Source organism: Hippopotamus amphibius, chromosome 9 (assembly GCF_030028045.1).
Source record: "Hippopotamus amphibius kiboko isolate mHipAmp2 chromosome 9, mHipAmp2.hap2, whole genome shotgun sequence".
Lineage (NCBI taxonomy): Eukaryota > Metazoa > Chordata > Mammalia > Artiodactyla > Hippopotamidae > Hippopotamus > Hippopotamus amphibius.
Genome location: NC_080194.1, coordinates 417188 through 430095, shown reverse-complemented (window position 1 = coordinate 430095; position 12908 = coordinate 417188). Strand labels below are relative to the sequence as shown.

At 44.7% G+C, this 12908-nt stretch overlaps 1 protein-coding gene across 1 annotated transcript; it reads left to right on the top strand.

The window, feature by feature from the left end:
• Window positions 1-6482: 6482 nt before the first annotated feature.
• Window positions 6483-7412, top strand: LOC130861492 (olfactory receptor 4X2-like). The gene has a single exon (XM_057750431.1). The coding sequence runs from the start codon at window positions 6483-6485 to the stop codon at window positions 7410-7412; it is 930 nt and encodes a 309-aa protein (XP_057606414.1).
• The last annotated feature ends 5496 nt before the right edge of the window (window positions 7413-12908 follow it).

Genomic DNA, 12908 nt, shown 5'->3' with positions numbered 1-12908 from the left:
AAATGAAAATATGAAAAAGTTAGCATGTGTATGATGACCAAATATGTGTTCTGACATCAGGGAATCTGAGCGATAGAGGAAAAGGTAACCTACCCATGTTTCTTGTCGTGTTTTACTTTATATTACTCTTTTTATAACAGTACCCTAGGATGATGAGTATTTAATGTTTCTTTTGCTTTATACACCAACAGAAAAGTCCAAACTTTCCTTGCACTTCAATGCTGCGGTCATCAAATCCAAATTCCCCACAGAATTCATGCTTGTAAATTATTTTCTAGCTGACAGCTTCCTTTTGTGTCAACCTTCTCTTATTCTATCTTCATTGTTATTAAAAATAATAAAATATATAGTTATTTAGGTACTCTCGATATTTGTGGTTCTTTAATTTCTATAAAGCTCATTTTATAAATAAGGACTTAGGTACCACTAAAAAATATACCAAATGGCTGAAGAAACTTCTTTGCAAGGTAGTAACGGACGTGTTCCTGGGAATCCAAGGAAGCCTGACTGACCACTGTAAGTGATGGAGTAGAGGCATCCCTTTATCCGCTCAGGGGCCGCAGACCTCCCGGCACGTCCAGAGGGCCTTGGCTCCTGCTCTGTCTAGACCTTCACCATCTCAGTCTGTTCAAACGCGGGCTCCTCAAAGTCTTCCAGATATCGTTCTCTTTATAAGGAGAGTTTCTCTGGGTTGGAAAGAGTCACTTCCTCTGAAAACTGGCTGCCGTTGCTTACATGGAGTGCTTTTTAGGGTACTTAAGTCTGTTTTATACCATTGCTATTGCTGGATGTGTGTACCTTGACGTCTACCTGGGGGCACGGCATTATTTACCGTTCTGCTCTGCTTCAGCGCCTACCATAATTTTATGCACATACCACGCCCTCAGCAAATGATAGTTGAATAAATGAATACAAAACCAAATACATTAATGGATAACGAGACACAAGAACGGCATGCCGTCCCGGGTGTCACGGTCCTTACACCGGAGGTGGAGAATAACGAAGGTCCTGTGGCCTCAGCAGCCAACCCTAGGCTTCAGCTTCTGGAAATGATGAGATTTTCACTTTGCCTTCTAGAATCACTCCAGTTAACAAACAACCCACCCTGACTGTCTCAGTGTTCACGGACATGCCACCATCAGAGGACGACACGTCTTAATAAGCCTGAGCCTGAGCAGTGATGACAGAAGAAACACTACTTAAAGTCGTGATTTGGATGCGCTTAAGATAGAAACGCCACTTTGTTAACATTCTGTATGGAGAATCCGAGATATTAGTCGCACTCAACATATTTTCGGTTTCTCATATACCACGTTGTTCCATGTTAGATCTGAGGAGGTCACGCCACGTGGTGTTTTAGATGAACTCCTTATACTCCGTGGTATCAGCCACAGCTCTTTCCTAGCGGTCCCTGTTGTGGAAAGTGCTAAAAATCCCTTGTCCTCTTTGGTGGTGCATAGAGCAACGTGTACAGACTTTAAAGGAGGAACACCTGGACTTAAATTCCTACCCTGTCATTTTCTACCTGTACCACACTGGGTTCATTCACTTTTTCTATCCGTGTTACCATGCTGTGATTTGTGGAAAGATTGTGGCCCTTGGAGGGAGAAGGTTACATCTGCTTTGTCCCTCCCTATCAGTGCGATCTCGTGGGAGTCCCAGGAAGGCTTTTCTACTTCCTTGGTGCCTCCATCCCATTAATATGATTATAATATCTGAAATTCCCCAGCAGGAGCTTTATTTCACGGGAGTAGGACTTCGCTAGAAGGGAAATGTCTCTGGGAGGTGAGATATAGCAGAGCTGTTATCAACCATTAATATCCTGATCTGAATAGTTTTACAAGGCCCTTCTCCTTCTAGACGGTGGTCGGTGTCGGGGCACTGACTTATGGCTCAATCCAAATCCAGCCCATTGCCTGTTTTTGACTCTGAGCTAAGAATTGTTTTTATGTTGTTAAATGTTTGAAAAAAATCAGAATAGAGTAATACCTTGTGATACATGAAAGTTATACATAATTTAAATTTTAGTGCCCAGAAATAAGGTTTCATTGGACTAAGTTGTGCCTATTCCTTTTATTTGGGGCAGATTTTGTGCTAGATTGGCGTGAGTGGTTGTGTAGACAGTGTGGTCTGCAAAGCATAAAATATTTACTATGTTACCCTTTAGAGACCTTTGCCAGCCCCTGACTTCAGCCCTAATACTGTTTCTTGTTTACTCAATGAGAAGTCTGCAGGTCTGTGGTCCCAGGGGTGTGTTTTTGTTCCTGTGATGCCTGAGCCTCTGGTTGGTGCCTCTTCCATCCTCCTGGTGTCCCCTCACGGCTGCTAGAGGTCAACGGCCACTCTAGGTGCTATATGCTCACATGAAGGGAGGGAGGGGCTTTCATTTGGTTTCGGGAAATATTTCCCAGAAACTCCCCCGAACAAGTCTGACTCTTGTTGACCAGAACTAGGTCATACATCTATGCCTAGATGCAAAGGAGGTTGGATAGTGAGTAGTGAAAAGGGGAATGAGGTTACAATATAAGAGTAGATCAAATATTGTGTTTCCTCTGGGCTGTGCACGTTGGTGCTCCAATGAAAGTGAGGTGTGTTGCCACAGGGAGTTTTGGTAGAGGGAATATCCTGGGGGTAGCGCACGTGGGCTTGTGAGGTCATTACGGGCTTTGCATCTGGTGCCAGTGATGGACTGAAATCCAGCTTAGCCACTTTGTGGCGGTGCAACCCCAAGGAAGCGACTAAAACCCTGAATTGGCATGGACGTTTGGGCCAAGTGCAAGAACCATTATCTTTATAACACTGTTTTCCTGACAGTGCATGATAAAGGATTGAGGCCCTGGGGTGTGAGTGCTTTTGTAATACTTAAAACATCTTTTATTACAGGAAATTTAAAACACATAGAGATGTTATCATAACATGGTAATAGACTCACATGCAGCAGACGCCTAGTTTCAATAACTATAAGTTTAGGAGAAATTGTGATCTGTCTCTACCAGAGTGTCTCAACAGTAGCGTGGTTGACATTTTGGTTCAGATAAGTCTTTGCTGGGGATGGGGGGTTGTCTTGGTCATGGTAGGATGTGACTGGGAATTCCTGGCCTCTACCCACTAGATGCCAGTATTACCTCTTCTCCACCCAGGTTGTGACAATGAAAAATGTCTCCACATATTGCCACATGTTCTCTAGGAGGAAGACTGCCCCTGACTGAGAACCACTGCTTTCTACCGGTTTCTCCTTCTATCCAAAATCAGGGTGCTCTTGTATGACGTCTCCTACAGTGAAATGAGGTAAAGCGAGTAGGTAATTACCTTAGGACACATCTTGCTAGCAGATGCACAAAATAAATCGAGATAAAGCACAGATACTCCCAGACCCAGCTGAAAGCTACGGCGGCTTGCTGCTGAGATGCTCGACAATGCCAGCTGCTTGGGGTGTGTGCTGCCTCTATAACGCTCACTTGTAAGACAAGCACTGCTATTTTTGCTTTTTATCTTTTTCCGTAAAAGCGAAAATCCTCTTTGGAAAACAGGTGCTAATATAGAATAGAGGTGGTGTAAAGTGAACTTTTGAAAAGTGGGGGGTACCTATAACCTCATCCAAACCGAAGGCCAGGAGAAGTGCTGTCCCAGTTTTCTGTTACTTACGACCCATGTTCCCCGGACCGTCCTCTGAATGGTGTCGTCTCATGTAAAGCCGCACGATCAAGCTCCTGATGAGCGAGAGCTGTGCCTGACTGGCCTCAGAGCAGCGTCGGGCCCGTAGCCGAAGTGTTCTGTGAGCACTGGGTGAAGCTAATTTATTTATTTAGTATTATTGGGTTTTGGCTGCAGCACGTGGGATCTTCATCGGGGCATGTGGGATCCTTCCTTGCCCTGCACAGGCTCTTCGTTGTGGCACATGGGATGCTCTCTAGTTGTGGCATGTGGGTGTTCTGTTCTCTGACTGCGGCGCGCAGGCTCAGAGCACGTGGACTCTGTTGTTTGTGGCACGTGGGGTCCCTCGTGGAGGCAGACGAGCTCCGCGGTTGTGGTGCACAGGCTTCGCTGCCCCGTGGTGGCATGTGGGATCTTACTTCCCCGACCAGGGATCGAATCCATGTCCACTGCACTGGAAGGTGGATTTTTTTTTCTTCAAATTAATGTTTATTGGAGTACAGTTGATTTACAATGTTGTGTTAGTTTCTACTGTACAGCAAAATGAGTCAGCTATACATACACATATATGCCCTGTTCTTGGGTTTCCTTCCCATTTAGGTCACCACCAGGCGTTCGTTCTCTGTGCTCTGCAGCAGGTTCTCATTAGTTACCTACTTTATACGTAGTATCAATAGGGTATATGTGTCGTTCCCAATCACCCAATTCCTCCCACCTGCCTCCCGCCCTTCCACCTTGGTATCCATACGTTTGTTCTCTACGTCTGTGTCTCTACGAGACACCTATTTTTCTGGTGGGGGGGTATATTTTATTAGTCATCTGTTTTATACCTATTAGTGTAAGTATGCCAACCCCAGTCTCCCAGTTCATCGCCCCCTCCCCTGCTTTCTCTGCTTGGTGTCCATTCGTTTTTTCTTTACATCTGTGTCTATTTCTGCTTTGCAAACTGGTTCATCTGTACTGTTTTTCTAGATTCCACATATGTGGGTTAATATACGATATTTGTTTTTCTCTCTTTGTTAAAAATAAATTTATTTATTTGTTTATTTATTTATTTTTGGCTGCGTTGGGTCTCTGGTGCTGCACGCGGGCTTTCTCTAGTTGCGGTGAGTGGGGGCTACTCCTTGTTGCGGTGCGCAGGCAGACTTCTCATTGCAATGGCTTCTCTTGTGGAGCATGGGCTCTAGGCACTCAGGCTTCAGTAGTTGTGGCGCCTGGGCTTAGTAGTTGTGGCTCACAGGCTCTAGAGTGCAGGCTCAGTAGTTGTGGCTCACGGGCTTAGTTGCTCTGTGGCATGTGGGATCTTCCTGGACCAGGGATCGAACCCCTCTCTCCTGCATTGGCAGGCGGATTCTTAACCACTGTGCCACCAGGGAAGTCCCTGTTCTTCTCTTCCTGACTTACTTCACTCTGTATGACAGTCTCTAGGTCCATCCATGTCTTTACAAATGACCCAGTTTCGTTCCTTTTTATGGTTGAGTAATATTCCATTGTATACATGTACCACATCTTCTTTATCCATTCATCTGTTGATGGACATTTAGGTTGCTTCTATGACCTGGTTATTGTAAATAGTGATGCAATGAACATTGGGGTGCATGTGTCCTTTTGAAGGCAGGCAGATTCTTTGCTACTGGACCACCAGGGAATTCCTGAAACTAATTTATCATTTCCTATTGATTTCTGAAGTTTTATTACCTAGAAGGAAGTTTGAGATGTTAGTATCCAGGTCCTGCTTCCCACGAGGTATCTGCCTGATTAGGAAGAAGAAAGGCATGGCTCTCTGGGGACCAATATTCTCCCACTTGCTCATCATGCCTTCCCCCCCGGTATCTCTCAGCAGAGTGAACTCAGGCTGAGCTGCCAGACTGCTTACTTCTCTCCGGGGCACGAGGGAGGCAAGTCTACTGAGCTCTTGTTTTTAATCAGGTGCAGTAGACCCACTGGTTAGTCTCAGCTTTCCCAAGCCTAAGGCTGCAGGGAGCAGACCCTCCATTGGGCGACTCCTGAGATGTGTGAGCTCTGGTTGATGGCTTGGCCTTAACGCCTTCAGACTGAGTAACTGGGAAACCTGCCCTGGGTGAGGGATGCTCTCAGGGCACTATTTGCCCTCTGTGATCAGAGCAGAAAATGGAGCCGTGGTGAGACAGCAAAGCCACAGAAACACGGGTGAGTTTTATTTTGTGAGCATGTGAGGATTACAATTCCACTTTGAAAGCAAAGGGAATGCTGCCTGGAAGTTCATGGCATTTTACAAAGTACTCTCACATTGGTCTGGTCTTTGACTGAGGCAAGCACAGTCTAGACATGGGATCTAGAAGATGTGGTCTTGGTGGACTCCTGGTCTTGGTCCTTGGGGACCTTTTTTTCCCAGTATTTACTGAACATCTGCAATGTACCAAATACTGTGCTAAGAAGGCAAGGGGAGATCTATATCCACAGTTCCTCCATTCTACGCAGATTCACTGAGTGCAGTTTTGTGGAGGTGCTGCAGTTGGCACTGGAGAAGGAGTGGTAGCAAGATACAATCTCTGCTCTAGAAAGTTCACAGTTTGGTGGGACAGATGGTCACATAACACAATTACAGTTCAGTGTGTAATGTGCTGCATTTCCAAAATGTCCTAAGGGAAGAGGGCCACTGACCGTAAGGGTCTATGGGTTGCAGAGATGGATTTCCTATTTCTGGGAAGACTGCAAGGTTGCAGAGTTTGAATGGGAGCATTTCAGATATGCAAGGGTTTTTTATGTATTGATAATTCATCTGCTTAAGGAAGGAGTCTTTTATTTCAGATTACCCATCCAAATTACTGCCTCCTGGTGGCTACGTCATGGCTAACACACATAACGTGACAGAATTCATTTTTCTGGGACTTTCTCCCAATCAGGAGGTGCAGAAGGTCTGCTTTGTGACATTTCTGCTCTTGTACACAGCAATCGTGCTGGGGAACTTCCTCCTTGTCCTCACTGTCCTGACCAGCAGAAGCCTTGGTGCCCCCATGTACTTCTTCCTCAGCCACCTGTCCTTTGTGGAGATCTGCTACGCCTCTACGACCACCCCCAAACTCGTCTCAGATCTGCTGGCTGAAAGGAAAGCCATATCTCTGTGGGGCTGCATGACCCAGGTTTTTTTTTTCCACTTATTTGGTGGCACTGAGATGTTTCTGCTCACCGTGATGGCCTATGACCGCTACGTGGCCATCTGCAAGCCCCTCAGCTACACCGCCATCATGAACTCACAGGCGTGTGCCTTCCTGGTGGGAGTAGCATGGGCAGGGGCCTTTGTGCATTCCTTGGCCCAAATCCTCCTCATCTTCCACTTGCCCTTCTGTGGCCCCAATGTGATTGACCACTATTTCTGTGACGTGCTTCCCCTGCTCAAACTTGCCTGCTCTGACACCATCCTTGTCGGTCTGCTGATCGTTGCCAATGGGGGGACCCTGTCTGTCATCAGCTTTGCTGTCCTCTTAGCCTCCTATGTGGTCATCTTGCTCCATCTGAGAACACGAAGCTCTGAGGGGCGGCGCAAGGCCCTCTCCACCTGTGGGTCCCACGTCACGGTGGTCACCTTGTTCTTTGCGCCCTGCGTCTTCATCTATCTAAGACCTTCTACCATCCTGCCTGTGGACAAGATGGTGGCCGTGTTCTACACGGTGCTCACCCCGCTCCTCAATCCCATCATCTACTCCCTGAGAAATGCGGAGGTGAAGAAGGCCGTGGAGAGGCTGTGGAGCAGGACAATGAAAGTAGGTGAGAAATAAGAATGTCTTGGTATTGATCGTTGGGTTTAGAATGATGCTGGCTCCAAACTGAACGGGCAGAATGGCATGGAGGACATTTCTCAAGATTTGTTATTTCTAGACTTACTCCATCTGGTTCTCATCTTCAACAACTTCATTGTAATCACTTGTTACATGTTTCCTCTTATGGATATACTATTACTTAACTAGCCATTTTTTTCTGTTACATATTTAGATTGTTTCTAAGTTTTTACTACTATAAATAATGTGATAAGTATTCTTGTATAAAAATCTTTAACTATACTTCTGATTTTTAAAGACTCATTTGCTATAGTAAATTTACTGCATTAAAAGGTACAATATCTTTTTTTCCCAAGAACTTTTATTGAGATACAATTGACATACAATAAACTGCATATATTTGAAGTGTAAAATTTGGTATTTTTTTCTGATTAGGAATGTATATATGGCAATCCCAATCTCCCCATTCATCCCACCCCAACTCCCCAAAAAAGGTACAGTAAATTTTGATGCATAGAGTCAAATCAATTCTCAGAAAGGTTATAATCCAAAACTGTCATTAAACTTTCTCTTGGTGAGAAATAAGCTTTTACATCATCTCAAATGATCTCCCCACAAGATATTTATTAATTGCAAAAAGATAAATGCAACTTTATAGTTGAGAAACCTGGTAGACGTGTCCTTTAACAATGACTCAAATTTATCATTGCTGTTTGCAGAGAGGCATACAATTTCACTGTGGTATTCCTACCAAAAATACAAAACCTGAGTTTAATTATGAAAAAAATCAGTCGAACCCCGATTCTGCAAGGGGTGAGATTAAGATGGTGGAGTAGGAGGATGTTGGCTCACCTCCCTTCATGAACATGTCAAAACTATAACTACGTATATAGTGACTCCCACTGAAATCAACCTAAGAACTAGCAGAATAGCTCTTCTACAACCAAAGCTGTAAGGAAATATCCACATGGAGTCTGGTAGAAAGGGGGGAGAAGCGATCTGGTTTGGACCCACACTCTTAGCAAGGGGACACAGAAGAAGAGAGGATATTACAGGCTTGGGTATCCTCCCTGAAGAGCGAGGGGTTAAAACTACATATTAGACACCACAACCCTGGGGTGTGATATGGGGAAGACAAGCCCTCGTAGCTGGTTTGAAAACCAGTGTGGCTTTCCAGGCGGATTTAAGAAACCAAGACTCTGCTCATAAAAAGCTCACACACAGACTTGCTTACTCCCAGTTACAGCACAAAGGCAGCAGATTGAAAACTGCCTGGGGCTTTGTATGTCCTGCCAGCACAACCCAAGAATGCCCCCAGACCTGTCCTGGGCCCCACGTGCTCTGGGGCTGTGTGTCACTAAGGCAGAGGCTGCCACTGCCAATAGGGTGCACACACTTGGAGGGAAGAGATCCATATTGGACCCAGTCACTGTTTCTTATCAGGGCAGAGATAGCCATTGCCAGTGTATGGGAGGGAGCAAGACTAGCTCCAGGGCAGAGAGAGCCACTGTTAGAGCAACTCTCTCTGTGCACACTCTCATAAGAGAGGGAGGCTAGATCTAGGTGACCTCCATCACTGGAGTGTGCTCCCCTGTGCACACTCATGAGGGAGCAGGGCCAGCTCAGTGGTGTGGCTCCAACACCTTGGGCCCCATCCCAGTCTATAACCAGGGTACACACACTGGGGGAAAAAGTGACCCAATCAGAGGCGTGCAGGCCTGAGCGATCACATCTCAGTCAGGCCCAAACCAAGCTGGAGGCTGCCACCACACCTGGGGGGAACCTGACTCCCTCAGGGCTCCTGCTCCAGTCCCTGGAGCCTGACCCCACCCCCAACTGGACATGGGGGCCGTGGAATATAGGAGAAGCTTTCCCAGTGAAGCCACTGGGCACCCAGGAATGCTCCTGTAAAAGGACATGCCTGCAATAGTGGGATATGAGACTGTTTCACTGAATTTCTTAGTGACAGAAAAGTTAAACAAAACAAGAAAAAAGAGGAATATGTTTCAAATGAAAGAACAAGAAAAAATCCTTGAAAAAATCCCAATGAAACAGAGATGAATAATTTACCTGACAAAGACTTCAAAACAATTGTAATAAGAATGCTAACTGATCTTAGGGAAAGAATAGATGAACACAGTGAGAATTTTAACAAAGATCTAGAAAATATAAAAAAGAACCAGTCAGAGCTGAAGAATACAATAACTGAAATGGAAAATACACTGGAGGGATTAACAGCAGACTAGGTGATACAGGAGAATGAACAGGTGATCTGGAAGATAGAATAATGAAATTATAATGAAATTATAAAAAATAATGTAATTATCCCTCTCTCAGCCTGAGCTGCCCAAGCCACCATGACCCAGAACAGCAGAAAGAAAAACAAAATTAAAAAATAAGAATAGATTAAGAAAGATGTCGACAAAATAGAAGGACGTGGAATGCATCCCTCTCCACAGATGCATCAGGAATACACCAAAAGATGCAATAACTCCCAGAGAAAACCAGCTGAACACTGGCAAATGACCTCAGACACCAGAAAGGACTGCAAAGATCCTGACATAACTGGGTAGGAAAGAGGGGGAAAAAAAAAGAAGAAAGAGAAGGAGAAGAAAGGTAAGGGACAGGTCCCACACCCTAGGGTAGGGGGATCTGAAACAGAGGGGAGATTGCTGATTTCAGGGAAACGTTCCTTATCTGATGGGAAAACCCCTTCTCCAATGGGGAATTTCCCTGGATCAGAAGGGAGGCATTTGGGGCTGTTCAAAGGAGGGTGAAGCGGCTGAGCTATGGCAGACGGGAAAGAGTGAGAAACACATGGAGGGTCTTCACCACGGCTCAACGTGTCCGGACTGAGATGTCAGTTCACAGCTGAATAGGGGTTTTGGGAGCTGGAACGTGGGAACTGGAGAACTGGTTCAGGGTGAGAAACATTGTTGGCAGTGGGGAGACAGACTGAGAGGACAGGAGGGAAGAAATCCACAGTGGAGAGTGCCTACCATGGAAAGCTGTGCAGCCATAGTGGCGGCTGGATACTGCTGACTCACAAGCAGGGGGGAGAAGCTGTGGGTGTAGCCTCTCTCTTGGTGCCTGCGATGGACAAAGGAAGGACCCCTGTGGGCCTAGCTAATGCACTCAGGGATAACAAAGACCTCCGGTGGGGGGGGGGGGGGGTTCGCCTAGAGTGACTGCAGCCAAGAGCCAAAAGCTCTGGAGACATTCTGTTTACACCTGAACTGCCAGCATCCTTCTGCAACAGGCACTGCCAGGGCCAACTGAGCCACCGTGACGCAGGCAGGGCACACCGGCAGAGTCACAGCAGCAGAGAGGAGCTGCGGTTGGAGTCCCTCTCTCGGCCTGAGTCCCCCAAGCTGCTGTGACCCAGGCAGGGTGCCACTGCTCATTCACCCCCAGGGGAAGGAGCCACTATTGTACTCTCTCTCTCCCCACACACCAGCACTTACAGACAAAAAATAAAGGAAGTTCTGCTGGTCTCAGGAAAATACAAAGAGCCCAAGGTGGGTTGAAGGACACTTACAGCTGAGATTCCAAGGAAACAGAAATATTAGTATTAATTCTATTGATCTGGTCCATTCTGGGGTCAGTTCTAGACTTTTTTTTTTGTTATTAATTATGATCTTAGTCCTAAGGAAGCTATACTTTTTATAACATTCTATTTTTTATTCTATTTTTATTTTTAGCCTTTTTGTATATTTCTATTTCTAGCTAAGTTTTTTGTAGTGCTGACTGTATCTCTCCTACCTTCTTTTCACCTCTATTTTTATACATTTCTATTTCTTTTTCTTTTCATATTTCCAGTCACGCTACACTCTTCTGTTGCCCTGTCGTCTATCCTTTTTTTTTATCTTATTTTATCTTAATATACTTATAAGCAATATTATTGGTCTGCTATGTTTTCTTGCTTTATTCTCCAGATGACACACTACTTTGGTATTTATTTTTAGGTTTTGTCTTTATCTTAGTTCTAAGTATAATTGTCTGATTTCTTTCTGAGAATCTTCAGTCTGTCTGGTGGTACTCTTGCTCTTTATTGTATTGATCCTAGCTTTCAATATCTCCCTGGATTTGTGTTTGAGTGTGTGTGTGTGGTGTTTGTTTTTTTGTTTGTTTGTTTTGTTTTTGTTTGTTCTGTTTTGGTTTTGAATTTCTGTTGGTTTTCTGTTTGATTGTCTGATAGCATACTGGGGTTCTTCTGTTGGGTCTTTCTAGTGCCTTATGTTCTATTGGATTCAGTGTTTGTGTGTCTTATACATGTATGTGTTTCCTTGACTTAGTATTTGTTTGACTCAACACTCTGCCATTAGTCTGGGGCTTGGACAGTCTTCTTTAAACCCCTTTATTGCCAGGACAAGCAATCTCCAAAGTTTGGACTACTATGAGAAAACAAAGAAACACCATGCAGGCAGAGGAGCAGGGAAAAACCCACAAGACCAAATAAATGAAGAAGAAATAGGAAAATTTCCTGAAAAAGAATTCAGAGTAATGATAGTAAAGATGAAACAAAATCTCGGTAACAAAATACAGAAATTACAAGAAACAGTTAATAAGGACTCAGAAGATCTAAAGAGAAAACAAACAGTAATGGACAACAAAATAACTGAAATAAAAAACACTCTAGATGGTATAAACAGTAGAATAACTGAGGCAGAACAAATAAGTAAGTTGGAAGATAGAATGGGGGAAATAACTGCCACAGAACAGGAAAGAGAAAAAAGAATAAAAAGAATAGAAAACAGTCTCAGAGACCTTGGTGACAACATTAAATGCACCAATGTTCGAATCATAGACATCCCAGAAGAAGAAGAAAAAAAGAAAGGGTCTGAGAAAATATTTGAAGAGGTTATAGTGGAAAACTTCTCCAACGTGGGAAAGGAAATAATTAATCAAGTCCAAGAGCACAGAGGGTCCCATACAGAATAAACCCAGGGGAAATACACCAAGGCACATATTAATCAAACTAATGAAAAATAAACACAAAGAAAAAGTATGAAAAGCATCAAGAGAAAAGCAACAAATAACATATAATGGAAAACCTATAAGGATAAGAGCTGGTCTTTCTGCAGAAACTCTGCAGGCCAGAAGGGAGTGGCAGGATATATTGAAAGTCCTGAAAGAGAAAAACCTACAGCCAAGAATACTCTACCCAGCAAGAATCTCATTCAGATTCAACAGAGAAATCAAAAGCTTTACAGGGACTTCCTAGGTGGTTCACTGGGTAAAAATCTGCCTGCCAATGCAGGGGACATGGGTTCTATCCCTGCCCCAGGAAGATACCACATGCTGCGGAGCAACTAAGCCCATGCTCCACAACTATTGAGCCTACACTCTAGAGCCTGTAAGCCACAACTTTTGGGCCCATGTGCTGCAACTACTGAAGCCCACGTGCCTAGAGCTCATGCTCTGCAACAAGAGAGGCCACTGCAATGAGAAGACCGCGCACCACAATGAAGAGTAGCCCCCCTTGCCACAACTAGA

What these genes read in the sequence shown, in the direction of transcription:
- LOC130861492 (XM_057750431.1), top strand. Translation starts at nt 6,483, where the DNA reads ATGGCTAACACACATAACGTGACAGAATTCATTTTTCTGGGACTTTCT.